The sequence below is a fragment of the Leuresthes tenuis genome, unplaced genomic scaffold (genome assembly GCF_036924035.1).
Source record: "Leuresthes tenuis unplaced genomic scaffold, fLeuTen1.0.hap1 SCAF_18, whole genome shotgun sequence".
In the NCBI taxonomy this organism is placed as follows: domain Eukaryota; kingdom Metazoa; phylum Chordata; class Actinopteri; order Atheriniformes; family Atherinopsidae; genus Leuresthes; species Leuresthes tenuis.
In genome coordinates, this window is record NW_027325372.1 from 5,083,397 (window position 1) to 5,107,771 (window position 24,375).

General features: G+C 38.4%; 1 protein-coding gene across 1 annotated transcript in view; it reads left to right on the forward strand.

Moving 5' to 3' along the window:
* The first annotated feature begins 1,572 nt into the window (after positions 1-1,572).
* Positions 1,573-24,375, forward strand: part of LOC140275617 (glutamate receptor ionotropic, NMDA 2D-like) — a 107,024-nt gene continuing 84,221 nt past the window's right edge. Inside the window, exons 1-3 of the mRNA XM_072371133.1 lie at positions 1,573-1,689; positions 16,289-16,825; positions 20,549-20,686. Coding sequence (XP_072227234.1) covers positions 1,573-1,689; positions 16,289-16,825; positions 20,549-20,686 — 792 coding nt within the window. The remainder of the gene's footprint in view (positions 1,690-16,288; positions 16,826-20,548; positions 20,687-24,375) is intronic.

The window sequence follows — 24,375 nt, forward strand, 5'->3', positions numbered from 1 at the left end:
TACATGCACAGGAGAGAAATTGAGTTATTGACCAATGTCTAATGCTAAACATAAAAGGAACTCTGCTGCCTATAATTTTCACGGTGGGAAATCATTATAAATGTAAGCACAGCTGAATGTACTGCACGTGCACTGTCTTTAAGTAAATTACTTGAATAGTGATTTTGTCAGATGATGCTGCGGTTCTACATATAATGAAGATTTTATTAGAGCAGAGCGACAATCTGGACATGCTTTAAGCAACCACGAGTTGGCATGTAGTCTTGTTGGACTGATTTTCTGTCACTTTTGTGACATTTTAACCATCTGACAAAAGAAATTAAACAACTTTATTGGGAATTCAGCTATTTTATATACTCTTACACTTAACTGTTATGATAAACGTTGGAGCATGTGGCCTAATTAAATGAAGTTGAGCACATACTTTCAGGAGTGATTTGATCACCAACTACTTTGTCTGGATATGTCCAGATTTTGAGAAGCTTGATTGGGTTCAAGTCAATCAAAAGGGATCCAGTTTTGATTTGCCTAATACAATATTTAGTTTTCTTGTTGTGTCATGTAAATTTGCTTAGTTTGCTTTTTTTCATAATATCATCCACACTGGTATGTAGAAACATCCACAGACATACAAATGCATATGTCATTGTGAAACTTAAGCACAAAGGGGAAGCTCAGGGAAATAAAATACATACATTTTCTCCTATAATTTTCATAATGTTGAAATGTAAGCTGTGAAAAAATATTGATTCTTCAAAAGATTTCAAATAACAAGCAAAGTCTTGGAAAGTCATTTGAATCATGGTCTCGGCACAGAAATATGCAACATGTTTTTCTAGTCTGTTGGTCACTAAGCAGCTCATAAATCAAATCTCAATGAAGATGTGTGAACAAATTCATTGATGCATCTGGACTCGTGCATGAATAGATTCAGTGCTCCATCTGAATTAAATGCGAACTCGCTCCTCTTTTATAAATAATTCATGTCTGAGAAATAGACCTAAAACAGAAAAGAATGCAGGGAGTAATGCAAAAATAAATACTCTCAAAAGTGTCGCTCCAACCACAAATTCCACTAGTGCATGGTTGTGGCAAGTCCATGTGTGACTGCATTACCCTTAATCTCATGTCCCCCGACCTCACAAACACACATGAAAAAAAATCGTTATTTGCAGAGAGTTTGTACCTTATGCCGCCTGCTTGTTTTGAAGCCAGAGTTGCCTGCTGCAAATGTACAGACCAAGACACACAGCAGGTCGCTGGTATAATGATGGTCTGCGGGTTAAAGGCACAGTGCTGGTGGTGATATGCGGGTGTACTGTAAGTGCCTGTAGTATGAATGAGCGTGGTAATAGAGTGTGTCCATATTTTCATGCTCTGTTTCATGCACTGTTCATGAATTCTTATATTCTTATGTGCTGGTATGAATGCATGCAGTGCATGTGATATGAAATCACGTGTTTGCCTGTGTGTGTTGTAGTGGTGTGTAACTGCAGATTTATAGGCATGCCTCCATGCTCTCCAATGATGTGAGACTGAGCCATGAATCAGCTCAGCCAGTAATGAATCCCAATGGCCCACGGGGGATGGAGAGGAGGAAAAAGGGAGGGGGAAGAGGAGGAGCGGGAGAAGAAGTGGGGATTGGAGAAAGTTGGCCGAGGAGAGGAAGCAGGAGCAGAGGGGAAAAGGGTTGGAAGATGAAGCAAAAGAGAATAGAAGGAAATAATTAGGAAGGGCATCACAGTGTGGAGATACCTGGGTGTATATATGAAAAAATAAATAAAAAAATAGGAAAAAACTATTTAGTTCTCATACTTGGGATTTTTTTTCTCTGTAAATCATTATTTGTTTTGCTTTGTTTTCTTAAAGTTACAGCATTTAATGGTGGCACATTCTTTAACAAATTTACTGACCTTTTAACAGTAACCTGCATCGATTATGACTGTATACTTATTGTTGGTGATTTCAACATTCAAACCGCAAAACAAATGATGTTATGCTCCAGATAATTTTTGACTTTGTCAGCTATTATCAGAGCCAACACAAAACAAAGGCCACACCCTGGATCTAATTATCTCCAACGGTATAAACACTTCCAACGTTGTGATGAGGGATGTTTGATCACTGCTGCATATTCTTTGAGGCTGCACACACAAATATTCCTACAGAGATCATTTTGAGATGGTATATCACTGAAAAGTCAAGTGAAATGTGCATTCAAGCTTTCTCTCCAACACCCCCTTCACTGATGATCTCGTAAAATGAACTTGTAGAACTTTTCTATTAAAAGGTATAAAAATGATTGATGCCAGCGCACCTATCAGGGTGAAGGTAGTCTCTGGCAAAAAAAAGATCTTCTTGGCTAAATACTACATAAATCAGAGTTGAATAAAGATAATTTCATTCAGCCACAGGTATGTGGCAAAAACAAATGTTCAATTTCATTATGAAGACTTCACATTTGTGACATAGAACTGAGAAATGCAAGATAGTCCCTCTGCACTGATGTCATCACTTTGCCCTATTTGCTACTATTAACAGACTGTCAAATCCTACCATGCAAGTATTCTCTGAATTTCTCCAAACTGTAAAAATCAGAAAACCCATCATGACTTCCATTAAAGCTATTTTTCACAGAAACCTCATTTTGTCATGATAGAACTGTGTCCCATCAAACAATGCAATTTGGTAATATCATCTTGTATCTGAAACTTCTCCACAAAGAATGTTTTAATTAGCTTAGTTTCAGACCTTTTGCATATCTCTTTTATCAGGAGTAAACAGCCTTTTAAAACAGCAGTTATCTAAACCTCTCAGTTCTAGGTAAACCGGCTGAACCAATTTTTATCACTCAACAACGACTTCACATTCTCCAATCATCCTTCCATCCACACGACAGCCTAGATTACTCTTCATTTGGTCATGAGTAACATCCATTCCAACACAGACATTGGCAATGTTTCTGTTTTAGTTTTACAGGGTCTCAGTGCTGAATGTGACACAGTTGACCACAATATACTCCTTCACAGACAAGAAAACTGGGTGGTTCTTTTTTAATTGTTTCGAGTCCCATTCAGAGGATAGAAACTACTTTGTATATATGGGGAATTACACAAAGATAATGAGGGGTTCCACAGTGCTCTTTTCTTACACTTACATGCTCCGACACTTGCACAGATAATGAAAAACAACAAATCAAAATTATGCAGACGACACACAAATTTACGTAACTAAGTCACCTGCAGAATAAATGCTTTATAAGATCTCTATTGATGCCTTGAACTAATGGACAACTGGATACCCCAGAATTTTTCTAAAGTAAACAAGGACAAAATAGAGACAATTGTCTTTGGACCCAAAGAAGAAAGGTTAAAAATCGTTGGCTAAGTTCACTCTGTGATGTTAAAAAGCACAAACAAGCCAGAAACCTGTGCATCATCTTGGACTCAGACCTAAACTTCAATAGTGGTGTTGAGAATAAAACGACTAATGTTTTAGAGTGATTTAGAAAAACTGGTCTATACATTTATCTTCAGCAGACTTATAGGTGAGCATCTGAGATCCAACTGAAGGCCGAGTTCAAAGATGGATGGGATCCAAGAACTCAATGGTGCTATGCCTGGGGTGAGCCAATCACAAACTCGTCTCCAGTTATCTCTAACATAACCTGCTCTTTCAGCATCAATCAAAATCCTCATTACAGACTTTGATTGCTTTTTTATAACAGCTCTATATTTTTGCCTTCATACACAGCCATTCATTTAATATAACACAAAAGTACAAAGCAAGCAAGCGATTATTGAATCGCTCTGTCAGCTTTTCTTATTCTTTATAATCTTGTATTGATCCCCGTACGACCTTTGTCCAATCTGCCTCATGGCAAAACATCAGAACGGTGGTCAAAATACCACAGTCTTGAAATATTTGTATTCTCTAATGAAATGGCATACACTGTATGATCATGATCATGATCATGGTAACGATGATAAAAATATTTTATTTGAAGAGCCATACTTTCTTATTGTGATGACTTCAAAGACCTTCACTCCACATTGTGATATAATGAATGCTGGTCTTAGAGTTGAAGAAGAAAACTGCACTTTTGCAATAAAAGACAAATTATGCCATCCCAATAATTAGGTTTTCTTAGCAATGAAGAGAAAGTAACTTAACTTAAAGTTGAACCTGTCCCTAGCGGCTGTTCTCTGGAATGTTGTCTGTTTGGGTTCGGTGTCATGATTTAGAATCCCAAAGTGAACTTAGAGGAAGAACAGTTCAGAGACTTTACATTGGTAAAAGTAATAAAATGACACTGTGTAAATCCTTTTCTGCAAATAAAGTCATGATGTAAAAGTGCTGCTGTTGAAGTAGCCAGCAGTGGAAGATGGAGGACTCAGACGCAGAACACCAGACCGGAGGCAGACAGAAATTGAACTGGTGACTCTATTGATAATAAAAAAGAACCAGGAACTATCCATTCAATGATTTTTCTATGCCCGCTTAATCCAGTTCATGGGCTGAAGCCTAACCCAGCTGCCATTGCCTGAGACGTTGGGTACTGTTGTGACTTTTGTGGAGTCCAAATTACCTAATGTGCTATACTCAGTAGTTAAAGATGAGACAGATTGAGCTGGTTCGCGGTCCAATGATGGTTTTATTGCAGAGTTACAATTCGACCATACATGAGAAGTAGCCCGGGCTAAGTCTGAAAACTCTTCTGAAAGTCCCGTCTTTTATACAAGTTGGGCCTGTGGACGCTCCTCCCCGGGGCCCCTCCTTTCATATGGCGTGTTTTCCCCAATCTTCCACCGTTATGTTTTAATCAATTAGCTTACCCGTGGCAGGGCCCTTAGTCATGTCTTTTTTTTTTTTTTAAAACCTTTATTCATGCAATAGTCCTTCCCCCTACTCCTGACTTCCCATCTACATCCATTTTTTCCTGTTTTACAATGTTTGCATTGATGCGTGACTCGACACTGACCTTAGGTACTTTCCATGACCCTAACGCCTGACTCGTCCTTACACAGAGCTAAACGTTGGTACTTTTCCATATATTATCCTTTGTCAGCATGCCTTAATTGTCGACAGCATGCCTTAATTTTCGACAGCACGCCTTCATTTTCGACAGCATGCCTCAATTTTTCGACAGCATGCCTTTTTATTCTATAACTTTTGGGGCCCGGTAAACTTACTCCACAGTACATCCTGGACTGGTCGCCAGTCCATTACTGAGCCACACAGAGACAAACAAGATAGACTATGCACGCGTCTACCAAATTTAGGGACAATTTAGAGTCCCCAATGAACCTACCATGCATGTTTTTGGACGGTGGGAGGAAGCCAGAGTACTTACAGAGGATCCATGCATGCTCGGATAGAACATGTGAACTCCACACAAAAAGGTTTTGGACTTAAATCAGGAATCTTCTTGCTTTGAGGCACCATCATGTAGCCCAACCAAAAAATAAACTTTAAAAATAAAGGACTGTAAAAAAACCAAAGGCCAAACTGAGTAGCAACGGTGGGGATCTGACAAGGACTGAGCAAAACCATGGAGCTTAACTAACAAAAAAAACAGTCTTAAACCAGTCTTAAAGTCCCAAAATAAAATAGAAAAACCACAAACCCTAACAGTTACTGATGTAAAAGCATGAATGCTGTAAAAATAAGAAATTTACTTAAAGTGCTGCAGAAAAATGATCCTTTTGGCAGTTGTTTTACTGAGGAAACATTGTACCAGACAGAAAGATAAGTCCACTTTCTCAGCAGCAACAGCTATTCTTTATAACTCATCATGACTCATATTAGGAAGAAATATAGGCAGAACTTAGTTTAACTAGTTTGCATTGTTGCAGCACTCAGTGGGAGGAAGAGGATGGGCTGTAAAGCCAGCATGAAAGGAGCAGCAAGATCTATAAGAAACACACTAAGAGAGAAAAATATACGGCAATACACAACTACCGGATGCCATAAGAAGATGTACTTTATACACAAGGGAGCTGTCATGCTTTCTTTGCCCTCAGAGCAGGAGGTTCAAAGCTCCTGAGGATGTATGCCCGTCTCTTCTTTGTGGGTAAGCGGCCCTAAATTGATGTTGATTGATCGTAGTGCACAGTTGGCTCGCAACCACTCTCCTCCACATCTAATCATGTCAAAAGAAAAATCTGCCACTGCATTTCAGCATCCTCCTTGTTGTCCTCCAAAGCCATTTGTATTCTTCTTTTGCTGTATAATGTATTTCATTTGTGTTTTCCTTCGTCTTTATGAAACCTGTTGCCAAGAGACTGCCGACGGTGGTTCACACTGCCTGCACGCACACAGTCATACAGAATCTGCTCCCATTCCTATGGCATCAGATAGTGCTGTTTTGCCAAAAGACACTCTCAAGGTGTCCTTTGGCATCAGTGCTGTGATGCCTTAATGATAAGTTATCACTGAGAGTGTCATCGTGAAATTAGTCGTAGGATTTTCATCTGGCATCCTTCCTGAGTCCCAGATTTTTTTTCTCTGTTTTACACTTAATTGTTGTTTGGTTGTAATACTAAAATAATATACTTAACAAAATAATTATAAGGTAGGTGTCAATTAATAATATAGTATATAAGGTAGGTGTTGAAGTGAAATCCATGTGAGTCCCAGGATGCAGGGTTTCCGGGTGGAATATTGCACTGGATCAAGATGAAAAGCACTGCTCACTTTAGCTGTCAGTGGTTTTAATGTTATGGCTAATCGGTTGATATATATCTACATATATTTATTTTACACAGCATCCCAACTATTTTGGTATTGGGGTTGTAATATAAAGAATAAATTGAAATATGAAATTGTAGGGCAGTATTCCAATCAACCAGTGGAAATTTAGATCAGACCCAGAAAAGGCTCTGCTTAAAACAGGTCACTGATTCTGCTGACCTGATCTTCTCAGGCAACTCGTCACCTCTGATCTTCAGCTGTGTCTCCGGAACAAATACAAGTTCCCGGCAAAAGGATCTCTGTCTTCGTAAGGCTCGTATTGTCCTCAAAGGTCAAATAAATAAAAGGGTTGGAGGCCACAAAGAGGCTGTTGTGAGATCTTAAAATGAAGTCTAAAACATTCTGGGAATAAGTGCAAGGAGGATAAAACAGGAGTGTTTTGGTTCTTCTTAAAAGTCGTGATGCCCATTAATGGATTGTTGGTTGGACAAATTAAAGGCCTTGTTTCAAAAGTGAAGGTATGTGTTTTTAAAAGAGAATAGATAACAGAAAAGCTGTCGTGTTAGGATTTGTGTTAAACATTGTGCATTACAGTCCTTCCAATACAGCAATACATGATGCACTGGGAGTAGGACTCTCACACACATGCACATTTTTGTTTGAGCACAGCAATTGTGTTGTTTATACACTAGATTTAAAACATTTAAACATCTGTGGTTTGACAGTATCTGAAAAATATTCGCTCTCACAGTTTCAAATGGCTTCAGGATGGATGGATCTCCCTGCTTCTCAGGCAGCAGAATACTGATTGATGATCAATCAGGCATCAGCACACAAGAACAGAAGAAAAATGAATAAATAAAAATAAATCTCACCAGCACTGCAACGCTCAACTCACAATGCTCCAGCATCAAGCTAACAAGCAGCCGTTCTCATTCTTGTTCTCATTGCTCTGGAGGGTGTTTGTGTTGAATTCGTTTTGTTTTTTCACAAAACAGTTCAATTTACATGCAGGTTCCGACACATTCGCTGCCATCACAGCTGTTCGTTTCACATCTTCCATGCTAATTTCACATAAATTGTCTAACAGCATAAACACAGACCGCAACGCCTATATTATTTTCATGTAGTTTCACAGATTCCTCAACACATTTATGGCAAGGCAAGTTGATTTGTATAGCACAATTCTACAGCAAGGTGAGTCAAAGTGCTTTACAGAGACATTAAAACAGAGGAAATAAAAAGCATGATTCAAAATTTAAACAAAAAAAGAAAGAAATAAGAACAACAGATAAAATCAGAACAATAAAGACAAGATTGAATAAAATTATATATATATATGAAAGATGAGATAGAATAAACTGTAATAAAAATGATAGAAATGTAAATGATGATAAAATCAAAAGTTAAAATATGATTATGTTTTTTGAAACTGCATTTTAAAGTGAAACCATTAAGCACTTTTTTTTTTTATCAAAGCTTCACTTTGATGATATTTAAATCAGAAATTTAAGTTAAAGAAAATCAGAAGGTAAACTTCCTTTTCAGTAAAAGTTTAGATTTAGAGTTTAGTTCTGAAGAAGCCTTCAGATGAGAGGTGAAACGTCTTCAAGATCCAAAAGAAGTCCAGTTGCCCTTATTCAAGCTCTTATGGAAACCCATAGAGTAGTTGTTGTCATTTTATAATGAGTATTTTGGCTGTGTGAAACAGCATTTCTGTTAAACTAACTATTTGCTAAGAGAACTACTGCTCTTCTCACTATGTAAACTCTCTGTGTCACACATGTTAACTTTAGTCAATACATGGAAGATAATACAGACTTCTGAAAGATAAGAAAACATGAAACATGCTGAGATTTTAATGATGTTGATGGGAAAGTGGGTCACCACAGCTGCAAAGAGAAGGAAAATACAGCAATGATATAAGATCTGAAGCAGCCTTAATCATGCTGATAAAAATCAGCTATGAAAAGTTATCATTTAGAGAGGAGGCGGGTTTTCTTTAATACACATGACATCTTTACACTGCACAAAAACCTGAAGCAGAGTTGATAAACTGACAAATGAGCTTGTATCTTGAGTCATGCTGCAGAATCAAGCTTCATAACAACAAGCAATTGAAACGAGTATCAATATTCTATCCAGACTTTTGGTTGCAGCGATTCCACTAAATGAACATCCAACCACTGAAAGCAGTGATCATGCCAGCCATCATGCCAGTACCTTGCCAGCTGTCTGGCTCCTCTGTTTGGCAGCCTGCAGGCTTCAGGCTGCATCACAATCTCTATGTTTCCGAGGCTGTTGGGTGTCAACAGCTTTAGCCTGCACAGATAGTACAGCCAAGGCCAACGACATGACTAATGGCTGGTATTAAGACTAACAGGGATGATTCACATCGTGCAGGCTTTCTGTGCACTCATCATTACATTTTCATTTAGGGGCTGATGCCAGACACCAGAGCTGGTAAAAGCCCTCAGCAAACTTCATCACTGCAGCCCATAAAGTCAAAACTAGTATTACTATCGATATACTAAAAATAGAGATTAGTTCTAATAAAACCAATAATTAGATAAATGCAGCAACCTTAAAAAAGAGGAGCGAAGGAAATACTGCACAGTTGGGTTACTATCAACACTTAACTTTAGAGAAATTCTCATGCATTCCAAATTAAATGTATTAATATGCATGAAACCTGTGGAGCTCAGTCATAACATCATGAATGCAACAACTTTGTGTCATTAAAGTGTAAAAACACACATTTAGGTGACACATTTAATGATATACAGAACTGTAATTGACATCAAATAAATGACTCTTTAATTCATGTGACTCCTCACTCCTCATCAGTTTAAAAATATATCACTGTTCTGTTTGGTGTTTTATTTAATTTTTTATTTTTCTTTGAGAAAATCTAAAATGACAGAAGTGCAAAATGCACGGTCATGTTAAGACCTCCTTTTTACTGCAGAACAAATTTATTCGATAAACTGGATTAATGTTACGAACAGTAATGCATAGAATTAAATTAACAACTAAATGCATATGACAGGAATTAAAGTGTTTGTGGAGAAAATGGGTGAGGATATTCATTCATTCTCAACTGAGAACTATCTTGTATAGGATGTGGACAAGAATACATTCTTCAAATTGGAATAAAATGATGTAAAGCGAAAAGTAAGCTAACAGTGTATTTAACAGCTTACACTGGCAGTGTGACAGGGTTAAAAGAGGAAAAAACACAATACATCCACCACTCTTTTCAATCATTGCTCCTTTTAATCATGAAATCTGCTGATATATATATATATATATATATATATATATATATATATGATATATATATATATATATATATATAAAATTGGTTTAGCAGGTGGACAAGAGACAATGATTGAGCCCTCCTGGTTTTATATGTTGTTCAGATGCCAATAGAGATGGACCTGCTCACACACTCTTTCCAGCTTGCCAGCTATTGTGGCATCAATTTTTGCGCTTGCCGCTCTTCATGAGGTTGAGAACGGGAAAGAAAACCAACCATTATCCTCTTTGGTTTGGTTTGGGTATTGTGCAGACATGTAAGAATGAACTTTGAGAAGTTTTAATAGCAGACAAAATGTCTGTCAAGTCACATGAGAATAAAACCATGATTTTTTATTTTCTCTGTTGCAAGTCATTGAAGCAGAACAGGAGGAATTCCCATTTCATTAAAGCTCCATTTTCATCCTAAGAGCGCCACATAGGCTACTGACATTTTGTCAGGACTCAATCATGTCATTTATCAATTCAAAGGGATGCCGTTAACGTCAGTTTACAGCATGCTGTAAAAATATAAAAACTTGTACAAAGAAATACACCTTGGATCTTTTTTTGGTTTGTTACAAAAATGCAACTTCTTGTGACAGTTTGATCAAGTTAATATCGCTGCGTTACCCAGGCACCACACAAAATGACATCTCGTAATGTGATGTAGATGTTATGGAGGAATGTGTTTTAGTCCACACTTTAACTAAATAGTTTTTATTCTTTAACCTAATTAGGTGGCTTTGGTGCCTAAAGCTAATCAAAGGATGAATAAATATGAAAGTCTGAGGGTGAGATTGAACTGAAGTCACCCAACTGGCAGCTGTCACACTTATCCTGTCCAATGTGCTGATCATCTGTCATTGTCATTGTTGTTGTTCGGAGAAGTTCACATGTGTTGAAGTTAGAGACTAACATTGGAAGTGATTGTATAGATTGGAAGATTTTTGGGTAAAATGTTACCTGAAAAAGTTTAGGTAAATGTAATGAATTTTAGCCTACCCCACAACATTTTCCTCAACCTAACCAAGCGGTTTCTAATCTATCAAGGATTATTAACTGGATTTAGTCAAACAGCGAGTGAAGAGAAAACTGGAAGCAGGAATTTTCCTCTTCAGCCTCCTGATGAGGACTTCTTTAACAAACACTCCCCAGTTGCTTTATAGCATTGCTAGGACCAGTGAGTCAGGACAGCAATGCCAAAGGACATCTTGTGCATCTCTGAAATAGTCCAAGGTGTCCAGACAAAATGTCTATACTGGGCTGCCTGCGCTGTCTATACTGTAGCACACTGGTGGTAATGTGTTTTAGCACAGCTGAGAAGGGGATCGTTCGTAGTGACAGAGATGGAGTAGGCATCTGTAATTACAAGTATATGGAGGAGCCTAGGGCGAAAAAACCTGGGAGGCAACAAGGACAAGGTTCTAATGCTCCAGATAAAAGAATCTGCATTCAATGGAAGCATCACATTCACTCAGGTCTCTGGATGGCCACTCAGGCTAGGTTACACTCAACTCGTAAAAAAAGGAATTTTGCTTATAAACAGTAGTGACACTGAGCTGAAATTAAAAATCTTTCTTGTCTATTTCTTGTTTCACCAGTCAAAAGGCTTTGCCTAAACTGTGAAAACAGACCCTAATTTTAAATGTAACTATTTAAAAATTGGCATGATGTTAAGTTGAAGTCATTATCTTTGAGGTTTGCAGTGAAGAATCCATCAACATGCGTGGAAAATGGCTTCACATGGTTGTTTAGTACTTCTGTTGTCCCATGTGCAAGACATATATCTAATTTCACCTTTGCTCTGCATCAAACCTGAGGATTGCTGTTTACCTGCTGTAATTCTTGGTTTTGAGTGATTATGCATTTTATTACAGTCAGCATACAGTACAAGTTTCTTAGACATGCAACATTACTAAGATCCCTGCAAACACATTCACTTTTGTTTATTGGACTATTAACAAGGTCATGGAACACTTATCTGCTTGGAGAAAGTACAGGCACTGTTACGCATACTGAAGGGATGTTTTGCAATGATCACAATGGAGGAACATACTGTGAAACATACTGTTATAGATTAATTTTGTGATGTCTATTCCTTTGTAAGTGAGATTATTTTCAGTCAGCTTCCAGGAAATGAAGAATTAAAGAATTTTTGTCCTTAAATGGACATAACTTTTTATTCCTGTTTCCTTTTGCTGGAAGGTTCTTGAAAATATATCACAATTGTAAGACTTTTTGAATGTTTATAAAGCTTGTTTAATTTACTGCAGATCCATCAGTGCAATATGGAATATTCACAGGGGTAAACAGTTAAGACAAGACATGCACAGTTAACTTTCAGTTCACATTTTTGATATTGTACCCAACTCCTGCTTCTCTGACAACAGCAAGTGTCTCTGCTATCTGAGGCTTTCATTTATTTTCATGATCACCTGCAGTTGTGTATTTATCATCACTGGCAATAATGAACATGAATCAAGATTTACTGAAGCAGCAAAGTGGGGCTACTCTGCTCTTACCCAGGAAATCTGTTTTCAGACATTTTGTCAATCAATGAAAGATGTCATAATATTTAACTGAATCTTTGAATATTGAAAGTATAGATGATATCAGTGATGTTAGACTTGATCAACATCTAAAATGGAGGAGTTTTCATTCTCAAAATCTCAGAGTTAGACTTTGGGAGGGAAAAAGAAACTTGCAATAAGCTTAAATGTGCACAAAAGACTAATTTGGCTGTTCCCAATGCGGTCATTTAACAACTGCATCTTTTCTAATACATAATGTGAAATTAGTTATTATTTTAGTTTGTGCTTTTTTTCTTTGTATAATTCTTATAAAGCTAGTAAAGCTGTATAACCAGGTGGATTCATTGTTTAAAGAAATTCTCCGTTGTGAATGAACTGGTAACATTAGAACCGGTGGAGCCCTGCTACAAAATTGTTCACAGATAGTTTTACGAACAGCAGCAGATATTTGGCTGCTAGCCGACAAGGAATATCCAACTATATGAGAGATCACATGAGAGATATCAGTTGTTTTGACTTGTTTTGGTCCGGCTGACCCATTTTTCATCTCAAATCTTTGTCTTTTAGCTCAGATTTGGTCCTTATCAACATGCAACATGTTACACTGTTAGCCAGTTAACTGTATCTGCATGACGTTTGGTGCTTTTTCAATGAAAATAGCTGTCAGCTGGAAACAAAACTCCTGCCTGTCTGTATTCTTATTGGTTAAGTTGATGTAATTAGCACAGGCTTTTTGTGACTGGATTGGAGACAACGTACAGTCTAGTCTGTGGATTGGATCCTTGCTGTTTGTGTTAATAATGGTTGCATGTATGTCTTGTAATTCATAATGACAATCAAAGTAGCACATGAGCTCAACATCATTTATGTCACTTCATGTTTTTCATGATTGGAAATCAAAGTACAGTTTGTTAGATAAGCACACAGAGAAGTTTGGTATCTTAAATCATCATCAAATCTGTCTAAAGCATTAGAGAAAGATACTGTTTGAGACTTACTTTCACAGTATCACATTGTTTTTCATTTGGCACTTGATAGATTTACAACACAACTATTAACTCTAGTTTCTTTAACTGAATTTTCTTTTCATTGCTTCAAAGATCCCCCCAAAGAACAGACACCGAGTCTAGCTGCATCTAATTATCTGCTCCAATGCCTTGATGTGTCTCAGACTGAAATTCTGCCTTTAATGTAGCTCTAACAAAGAAATTAGCGACCGTGTCCTGTTGTAATATACAGTAACTAACTGAGAAACACTTGTAGTGCTATCATGTAGTACTGTATGTACTGTAAGTCAGATTTCTTATGTTGATATCCCCACTTATCATTAAACTAATTTAATTTTGAAAGGTTAGTTATCTACAGAGTACTCTGCCTCTCGCCCAATGACCGCTGGGATAGGCTCCAGCCCCCCTGCGACCTGACTGATGGATTAAGCGGGTATAGAAAATGGATGGATGGGTAGTTATCTACAGATACAGATTTCTTTTGAGTTCTGATCAGGTATCTGATCTGAATTCTATTCATTCATCAGTAAAAGTAAAAAAGTGTAAAACAGTGTTAGTCTTCTACCTGCTGAGAGGAGTAGAAGAGCACTGGAAAATCTTAAATGTCTGCTTTCAGCTCTTACATGTACACAGACGTCTTCAGCAGAGAACACACTTTCATCAAACTATTGTAACATTTAATTTAAGTGCGAAAATGGCTTTTTCCACTCCACTTAAACCATTTCTTTTGAGGTTCCTTCAAGCAAGATACTTAACCCTGAACTACTTACAGTCAGAGGGTGTTTGTGTAAGTGCTCGACATTTCTCAGATGTTTGGATATATCTATCCATTAGGACTGCTTCAGCTAGTAAAAGACAAATATGTTTGCAGGACCACATTTAAAGAAACATCTTTAAATTAATGCTTAAGTTGATACTTTGACGAATAATTTCTGATAGTGAGCTAAAGTTTAGCTCAAATGATGTTGCTTTTCTAGCAGCTTTCAGCTGAATATCCCAAACTGAAAATGATCTGCTCTTGTTTTCCATACTCCAGTTCACAGGCTGATCTTGTTGTCAAACATTTAATTACGACATAGTCGCACAATAGACATTTATGTGTTTGATCAAGTGAGATTATTGACTGTAATGAAGGCCAAACAACATAAGCATTTAATTTTATGCAACAATCCAGCGTAGAGTCGTATTGATATCTGATTTTCACTCCACGGTTACTGAGGACAAAAGCATTAACAAACAAAATAAACCCCATAAACTGCCATCAAACTGTGGTGTGGTGGTTAGCACTGTTGCCTCACAGCAAGTTTTAGGTCCAGTTCAAATTTCAGCTGGGGCCTTTCTGTGTTTTGCATGTTCTCCCCGCACATTCATGGCTCCTCTCCAGGTACTCCGGCTTCCTTCCACCATTCACACCTGGTGTGCATGGTTGTTTGTCTCATTTGTCTTTGTGTTGCACTGGTGACCCTGCCTCTTGACTGATGTGCCATTGGGATGGACCTTGCCCTTAAATGTATGTAGTTGCTTTATCAGTAGAAGAGCAACTAATATGAAGATGAGATCAGAACTTTGCAGCAGGATTCTTGTGTCAAATACAGAACCAGGGGGCAGCTGTGGGGGGACTTTGTATTTTCCCCGGCATTTGAGATCAGTTTGAACATTTGGACTTTAGCCAATATATCAAATTGTTCACAAACGCATTATATCCTGTAGAAAGCATTTTGTTGCTGTCTCGTTGTTCAGATTTAGATGTACTGCTTGTCCTTTTTTTCATTTGTAATAAATCTGTTGCATATAACACACATCCTTTCCTAACACCCTTTCCTGCCCTTCCTTTTCCCCTTCATACATAATGCAGGTCTCATTTTGTACCATTGTTTTGCTCCTGCTTACAAACACACACTATCTTTGTCCACCCACTGCTACTGAGTCTACACTTAATCCTGTCTTTAATTTAGTTTCTTCTCTAAATTGTCATCTGTAGATTTTCTTCTGTTATTCTCTGCTCGTCCTCACTGTTTATTCTCTGTTGTCCTGCTCCTGCCTTTTCCCTCTGGATCCATCCCATCATTGGCATACTGCTACTGATCTCATTTGCCTGACAAATTCAGTCACATTTATACTTCTCATAGGTCATAGATACATGCACTGACTTATAGCTGTTTTTTGTTAAATGTATTCATTCTGGAGTATAATTATATTAACCATCTATGACTGTAAATATAAAAGCTGCTATCCTCCTCCTCAGTCTCAGATCCATCTTGTCTTTGTAGACAACACCTTCATTGATAAAATGTATTCATTCTGTCAAATCTTTATCTATTAGCTTTTATTTGCACTGATAATTAGAAGTGTCAGCAGGATTTGGCTGAAATGAATGTCAATGATAATAAGAGAAAACAGAATATTTACAGACGGCACAGTGTCTGTGTAGAAGTGATAAATACAAGGGTGAGTGGGAGTTGTTTGTGTAATTTATTTAAATTTTTACTGGAGAATAATCTCTTCTGAACACCCACATAAATCAGCTACCCTGGGAGAGATTACACTTAAATTTATACTGTAAATACAAGTGACTATTATATTCTAGTTCATGGTTAGAAAGGATGTATGAAGAAATTGCTGAATTGTGAGATGTTTTAATCATACTCTTTGTTTGCTCTTCAGGGTCTCCTCTCCTCATCGGGTGAAGCACTGTGAGGCGCCAATCCCCCACCACTATCTCCCCTCTTCCCCAAAAGACGTCCCCCGCTATTCCAGAATCCCAAAACCCTACCTGACCTCACCTGCCAAACCCCATCAGACAACCTCCACTGGCCCTCCCTTTACCCCATGGTGGCCCCAAGGCCCACACTCTCACTGCTATTGGCTGTCCTGGCCTGCACGGGGCCCGCACGCCCCTCGCCCCCCCTGCTGCTGCGGCCCCGGGAGAGAGAGAGGGACTCGGGTGGCGTCAACATAGCCGTAGTCCACTCTGGCTCCTCCCTGCTCCCGGAGACGGCGGTGGCAGGAGGTGCGGGTGTTGGCGAGCCGGGTCCTGGGCCCGGTCTTGGAAATGGTCCGGGAGGAGGAGGAGGAGGAGGAAGGGGAGTGACGGATACAGCTTCACTGGCAGGAGTGGCTGCCATGGCCTCTTTATCCTCCTCCTCGTCATATCTGTCACTGGCAGCACTAGTGGGGGAGACGGTGATGACGCCATCGGGTCAGGCCAACGTCATCTACCTGGCTGTGAATGAGAGCAGCCCAGGCACCTTGTTGCTGCAGCTGTGTGAGCTGCTGGCCACTACCCCACTGCAGGTAGACACACAGACAAACCACAAAACGCTTCAAAACTTTGAATCAAGCTGACATGAATATGTGTTCTGAGTTTGTGATACCACAGAAAAATTGGTATCAGGTTTGCCATCAGGTTTTAAAATCATTAGAAAATGAGCAGTGTTTTAGTTTCTGAGATGTAAGCATTGTTGGCACTAATTGAAAGATCTCAGACCAATGTATATTAACTAAACCAAAAAAAAGAAAAAAGTTTGGTTTAACCAAGCCAACAGTCTGTGTAGATGAGAAAACATGGACATAAACAGAGGGTAACAAATTTTTCAGTCACTTTCCAGCTGTGGACTAAATTGCAAACAACTTTAAACTGAACACAAGGTAACTAACAGCCAGTAGTGGGCATGTAGGGCAGCCAGAGATGTTGGCTTTATGTGCAGATGAATGCAGGGGGAGAGCTAATCTGGCTATAAATTTTCACTAAAGATCAGCACTAGCAGCAGGAGTGTGCATGCAGTCCCCTAACAACTGCTGCACAAGCTTGTTAACTTGGCCCTTCAGTGCACATACAAAAAAATGATTCCACCTCTTCTTCATCTCATTGTTCCTTACATACAACAAGACAAATTAAACTTGGTTGTCAGCTACAGTAGAAGGGAAAAGGACCTACCTGATGGATCCCAATTTAGTGCACCAGAGAACTACATTTCAGCTAATTTCTGGACACTACTAAAATGCACTGAGCTGTAACTGGTGGAATCACAACTATTGTGTTGAGTGGCTGCAATAGTTGCAACACAATAAAAGCCACCCCCAGTGGAAATCAAAGTGGAAAAAAGTGGTTATGTGGAAAAAATACACTTCAAAGATTCTTTTTTTATGTTTATAGGTAAACTCCATGGGGTACCTTTATTGGGTTTTAGGATGATGGTTCGATGACTTTTTCAATCATATTATAATGATCTTTACCTCTTAAAAAGAACGCTCTATCATAATAGTATGAAGGTTTAATGATTATAATGAATTAATTTAATAAGGTTCCATTATGTTGAAATGACCAATTATAATAATTGCAGTGCACCTGTTTTCAACAGTCTTTCTGCAGAGGCACTCATGGTGGTCCACAGAGACTAAATGTTAGTAAGAAGCATAGTACGAAGAATAAAAGAAGAAGTGCACATATTTTTTCAATTGTCTAGGCCATGGTAATCATAAAAAACTGAAGCAGAAAGCAAATATCTTTTCTGGATCTTGACAACTTGAATTAGAAGATGTTTAATCTCTCACAAACAAGGTTTCCACAGTTTTAACTAACTGGTTGGGAATCTCAGGTAATTAAGCTCTCGTTGGGTCATTAGCACCTTGAAAGTCATTGAGGTTACATGTTTCGTTGGCCCACCCAGTCATCGTGATGAGGTCATATAAATCAAAGTGTGAACGGTTTTAAAACTGCCTGGGGAGGGATGTCAAGGTTTAATTGTATGAGGCAGTGTATGAGGTGGTGCCTTTAGCCACATTTATAGCATTCACACTTCTCTGCATAGCTGTCATGCTAGGCAGACTGATGGATTATGGGAGTTGAAGTAACAAAAGCTATAGGGATGGGTTGCATGCAGCCATCGAGAAAGATCCAAAAAGAGTCCTCTCTTTTGTCATGTGTAGCTAGGCAAAATGCTGACTTATCTGACACATTTGTGTAGAATCTGGGTTACTTTTGGCATTTGATTCAGTTGCAACACTGGGAAGTATTATGTTGGCCAGACGGGGCCCGAAAATCATTAGCTGGGCCCGTTACGAGACGACTTTTATGTGGGTTACTGTGAGCTGTTGTGAGGGTCAGGTGTGGCCCAAAGAAATGTAGATTTGAGCCATGTCTGGTGGTTATATGCCTGTGTTTAAGCAGCCACATTCACCCTTAGTCAACACCATTATTCAAGTCTGAATACGTTCCAAAAAAAACTGCAAATGTTTGAGCCAAACATTCTTTATTATTTGGAGTCGCTTGAATTGGAAAGCAGAATTCAACACAAAGAAGAAGCATAAAAAAAAGCACTTAAGCACAAAGCCCAGTTGCACTGACCAGTTGTTATTGTACAACACTGTTTTCACTGGAACTTGGTTGTTTTGCAGCAGCACAAGCTTAGACACAGAAAAGATTGGCCTAGAGTTTAAACGGTTTCCCACAGTTGGCAGCAGAAAGCTAAAAAAAGCTTTAGGTGTGTCTGAAAACTTGTGTACAGTACTAACATAGAGAAGACCGTGTGACGCTGAGACCGTTTGGCTGCCAACTCCTTTTAGTTAAAGCCACTGTAGGTTAAGACAGATCACTTCACTCCGTACTGAAGAAGAAATTGTTTTCAACCATTCACCATGTATGGGCTACATATAGTGAAGCTCTGACATCCTTTCCCGGAGGGTTTCCCCAATGCTCGCACTTTCATTTATATGACCTCAACCATACATGAATAACTTTCAATATGCTAATGGGCCGGCAGGTGATATGCTAAAGAGTTCCAATCACTCAATTAAAATGGAGAAAGCTGTTTGTCTTGAGTTCTTAGTAGAACTACAAATATTTAGCACATCTTCCCATCAGGGAAGTCTCATGTCATTGTATGAAATGAGCACCGCTGTAAGATTGTGGATGCTGCAAAGTCTCTGAGAAAGAAGCAAAGTGTCCTGGCTGGAAAATAATTATTCTCTGCTGCATCGTGAACATAACACCATGATTTGTTGGTTAGATTGTGCTCCAGAGGAGCTTTCTTTTTATTTATTCATGTTCATTGTACAGTTTATTTGTATCTTAACTCATTCATTTATAGCATCTGATTTAGCAAAGATGGAGCTTCTTGTGATAATACAGCGGTAACAAATGTCCCACATGCTATATTTTAGGTTTATTTGTTCATCTGTAGAAAAACAGAATGGATGTTTTTATCAGTTCGTATTAACAAATCACTTGTTTTCACATCAGAACAACGCAAGTGTCATGTCATATATCTCTGATGAAGAGTTATATTGACTCTTTTAAGTAACACTTACCATCTGATTTCCAGGTCCTGTCTGTAACCTATTTGCATATCAATTGCTTCCCTGTGAGAATTAACCTGTCAGCTACACTTAACTTCAGTTTTACTCCCCTGAATCTTTACAAGAAAGGTGCTACGTCATCAAGTCGGCCTCTTATCTGAACTTCATACGATATACGATACGTTGTACCTGCTTGTAAACCCCTTCAGGAATCGAGGCGATCCAGAAGCCATTTTCTTATACTGTTGTTTCTGTCATCTCAGGGAGCTTAAACCATTCAGGTCAGGCACCATCATCCTGTCAGGTCCTGTCAGGTCCTGTCAGGCCTGTCATCCCACAGACTTAACTCCCAAAACAGCAAAATAGCAATGCAGTTCCATCTTTAAAACCCCCAACTGTTGTTTCATTACTTAATTTAATCTCTAAATCTCTTTTAAAATATTTGGTTGTTTCATTTCTTGTGACATTTGCGTGTAAGAAAATATCCTTCAGGAATTGGAGCTGATTACTGTGTGTAACATGTGAGTCTTCTGATTTTTCTCAAAGTTCTAGCACACTTGTTCCGTGTTTAATTGGTTATCAAAGTTTCGTGCATCAGATTAAAAGAATTTCCAGCTTTGATGATTGAAAGTCGCTTATAAAATTGTGTCACAATGAAGCTGATGTAATCCCTTTGGTCTGATGTAATATATGTCATAGCGCAACCTTTGTTTCACTCAGGGTTTGGTGTTTGAGGAGGAGAGACCACCACCACCAAACCAAGCCCCTCTGGCCCCAATGCTTGAGTTCGTCTCTGCTCAAACGGGGGTTCCCATAGTTGCTGTCGGGGGAGGAGCCAGCCTAGGACGAGAGCCACAGGTAAAAATGCATTACTTATTATTGCATCATCACCGCTGCCTCTTTCATTCGAACAGAAGCATGGACTGTCAGTGGCAGAGACATGAAACGCAGACTGTAAGAAACAATAGGTGTATTAACACAAAAAGTGGACTTCTTCCCTTCTTAAAATTAATTTAGCGGTTTCTGTTATGAGTATGAAGCTGCAATCTTTATACGAACAACTTATTTGGTTAAGGAAAAACATACATTCATTTAAGGTGTAAAAGTGGGAACAACACAGTAATTGTTTGCAATCAGACAACTTTCAGAGGTGGTGAAGCTTGTATTTTCCTGCTTTTGACACCAAACCAGTGGCGTCAGTGCCTAATAAAAAAAAGGAAACCCAGGAAAACCCAACTCCTTGCTGATCCAGAGTAAAGAACTGATTACATTGAGGGCAGGGGATGGGGTTATAGTAACCAAGCAGATTAAGTAAAACTTCATGAGCACCACTTTAAAAAAAAAAAAAATCAGGACCAATTTAGCCTCTACTTGTTCTAAGAGGAAACATCAAAGCTTAACCATGGATGTGAAGTCAAAGTATATAGTAAGCACATAGGCTCATTGTTTATTCTCATTTTCCTGGCATTAAATCTTTAATATTGCCAGTTAATACGTTGACATGTGTAAATATCACTACGCAGTGGTATTGCATAACTGGCATCTTTAAATAAAAATCAGTGGTCATTACAAAGAACATTCACAGGTTCCGGCTGTTGTTTCCAGCAGCTTTAATAAAGTCATTCTGGCGGTGTTGAGTCATTGGTTTGCAGAGAAACAGATGGGGAGGAGATCTTTATGTAAATGAGACAATAATGGAAACAAGGGAAAGTGTTTCTAAAACTGATTCGTCCCGCTTCTTTACACGACATTATGTTCTCAGTAAAGCACTACAGCCGTTAGACTTTTTTCACATAAAGAATTACATTTCTACTTCGAAGCTGACAAATGACTTCGACCTGTGGTCATATGAATGCAACTCTGAAACTACATCTGAAACAAGCAGTGTGTTAAACATCTGTTAGCAGAAAATGAAGCCCAGTAAACAATCTATTATTTTTCTCACACTGAAAGTGTTTAGAAATCATGCTGCTCTGACCTTATCAGGGAGAAAATTAATTTTCTTATCAGAATCATCCCAGTTCTGTCCCTTCTTTTAAGTTAATCAGCACAGGGACTGCTGTGTGGAAGAAATAACTTTATAGTTTATGTCTAAACTTGAATAATTGTGTTTTTGAGAACATACACCTGAAAAATCTGTAGCGCAGTCTCTGGGGTTATCACTGTCCAAAGAGTGTCAAAATCCACAAATCATTTAATCACAATGACTGGTGTGCGTTCTGGATTACGATGCTTGCTTGATATAGACTAATTAATGGGTGTCAAGGGCTGCATGGTGCTGTGGTGGTTAGCATTGGTGTGTTCCCAGATCTGCAGTGGGGCCACGTTTCAGTTTAGATATTCACAATATTAATAAAGAAATACATATAAGTTTTATTCCCCTTCAATTTAAGTAGACAGACCAAGTTCTGAAAGTTTTGACCTCGAGAGAGGACATATTTTCATGATGAAGGCAGAAAATGTTAATCTCAGTACATTTATATAACATTCCTGTGTGAGGAGTCGCTTTACTTTTGCTAACCTTAATACACATCCCACAACATCATGAACTCTTCATTTTAGACCTGCCCTAAAAGTCCTGAGCAGAAATTTGAGGAAAAAACATTTAAAAGCCCAATTCCACAATTCAGTAAAACCCAGTTCCCACCACTTTAGCATGTTTTAAGCAACTAATATCTAATACATATTAGGGCTGCCACAAACGATTATTTTAATAGTCGACTAATCACCGATTATTTTTTTTCGACTAATCAGATCATACGCATGTTAAATGTAAAACATACAGCTTATCGCACCAGGATGCAGCTGCTCTTATATAACCATCATTAGCTTTCAGCTTGGAGTGTTTAAGGAATATGCCAACTAAAAAAAAGACAATTAATATCATAGTTCATTAACCCTTTGAAATATGCAGCTTGTTGCAACAAACAATTATTTAACTGTGTAGCAAACACATGAAAATAAATACTTAAGGTTTTAGTTTTTTTTTTTTTTTTAGGTTTTTCTTTCCTTCATTTGTCTCTGGCATCAAACTTAGCTGCATTTAAATCAAATGAGGTAGCACCTGAAACTAAGGAATTATTCACAAAAGTTTTGGTCTCACTGACTCAAATATAACACCAACATGTTCAGTATGGACTCAAGTCAGGACATTTGCTTGCTGAGGTGTGCATGTAGCTAGCTTTATAACAAAGCCATCCATTGAAGATGAGCGTACTTTTTTAGCACAGAAACATAACGTTAGAAAACATTAGCGTTCCTATTCAAACACACCACTGTTGTGATGTTACAGAAAACACATGAAATATGTGTGCCAAGGCTAATTAATCAAATCGCCATCGCTAATGTTAATGTTTACAGCTATCAGTATGAGTAAGTAGCAAGTTAACTCTCTGTTTACGCTAATTTTAGCAGCTAACTAGTCAGTTAGCTTACGAAGATGACGGTCCTTCTTCACAATCAGCCACAACAACATGCCTCCTTTTCAGGTGCTCGTGCATCGTCGTTGTGCTGCTGTGGAAGGCAAATTCTGCCTTACAGATATTGCATTGCACACATTTGTCTTTAGTTTTCTTAAAATGCTCCAACACTTTTGAACTCCATTGCCGGGTAGCCATGATACCAGAGCCCGTCTGGTTTAACTTCCTGTGACATTACGGCTGACCCCCGGTTACCACTACTGCGCATGTGTGTCAAGGATAGAAAGGCAGACGCAGCAGTGGAAGGTGAAAGTTCGAAAAAAATAAAATAAAATGACGCATCGACTATTAAATTAGTTGTCAACGAATTTAATAGTCGACATAATCGTGACTAATCGACTAATCATGGCAGCTCTAATACATATGTATTTCCATACAGATGTCTAAATTTGTTTTACTCTCTCTTTAAGTGTTAAACTCCTTGTCAAAGTTTAATTAGCCAATTAATACATTTTCAAGCAACCAAATAGTACAAATTTTTTTTATCCGGAGGAACTCACAAAGGCTGAAATACCATGTTAATAAATGCATCTAGAAGAACTGAGCCCATACAGAGCTGTGGCTGTAGAATAAGAACTACATTATACCAGAAGAGAAAACGACATCCGGACAATTTACAGTGCATAAAACACCAAGTAAGTCAACTTCCACAGTACTTTTAAAAGGTTGATAGAGCCTTCATTAGAAAGGAGAGAAGTTCTCATAAAAAGCAACAGAACCGAGCTGGGCTTAGAAAGACGGGGCCAGCCAGAGGGAGGCAGAGAGTTTCAGGTAAGTTCTTTTAATGGTGTGATGAAATGTGGAGTCATTTAAGGATTGCAAAACACAGCAGTCTTGGTACTGTGCTAATTAGTATGTTTGGTAGTTCTGACTATGGGAAATACCTTACATCTGTGCCTTACACACTATTCAGATTAATTTAGAGAGATGAAAGATTTGGAGTTTGGGTGAAAACTTGAGATTTTAAATGACAGCGGGCACAGGAGCACACTGAATGATACAAACTCAACCTTTTTCTATTTATTATACCACAAACAATGAATTGGAATCGCTGCCCTTGGCTACAAA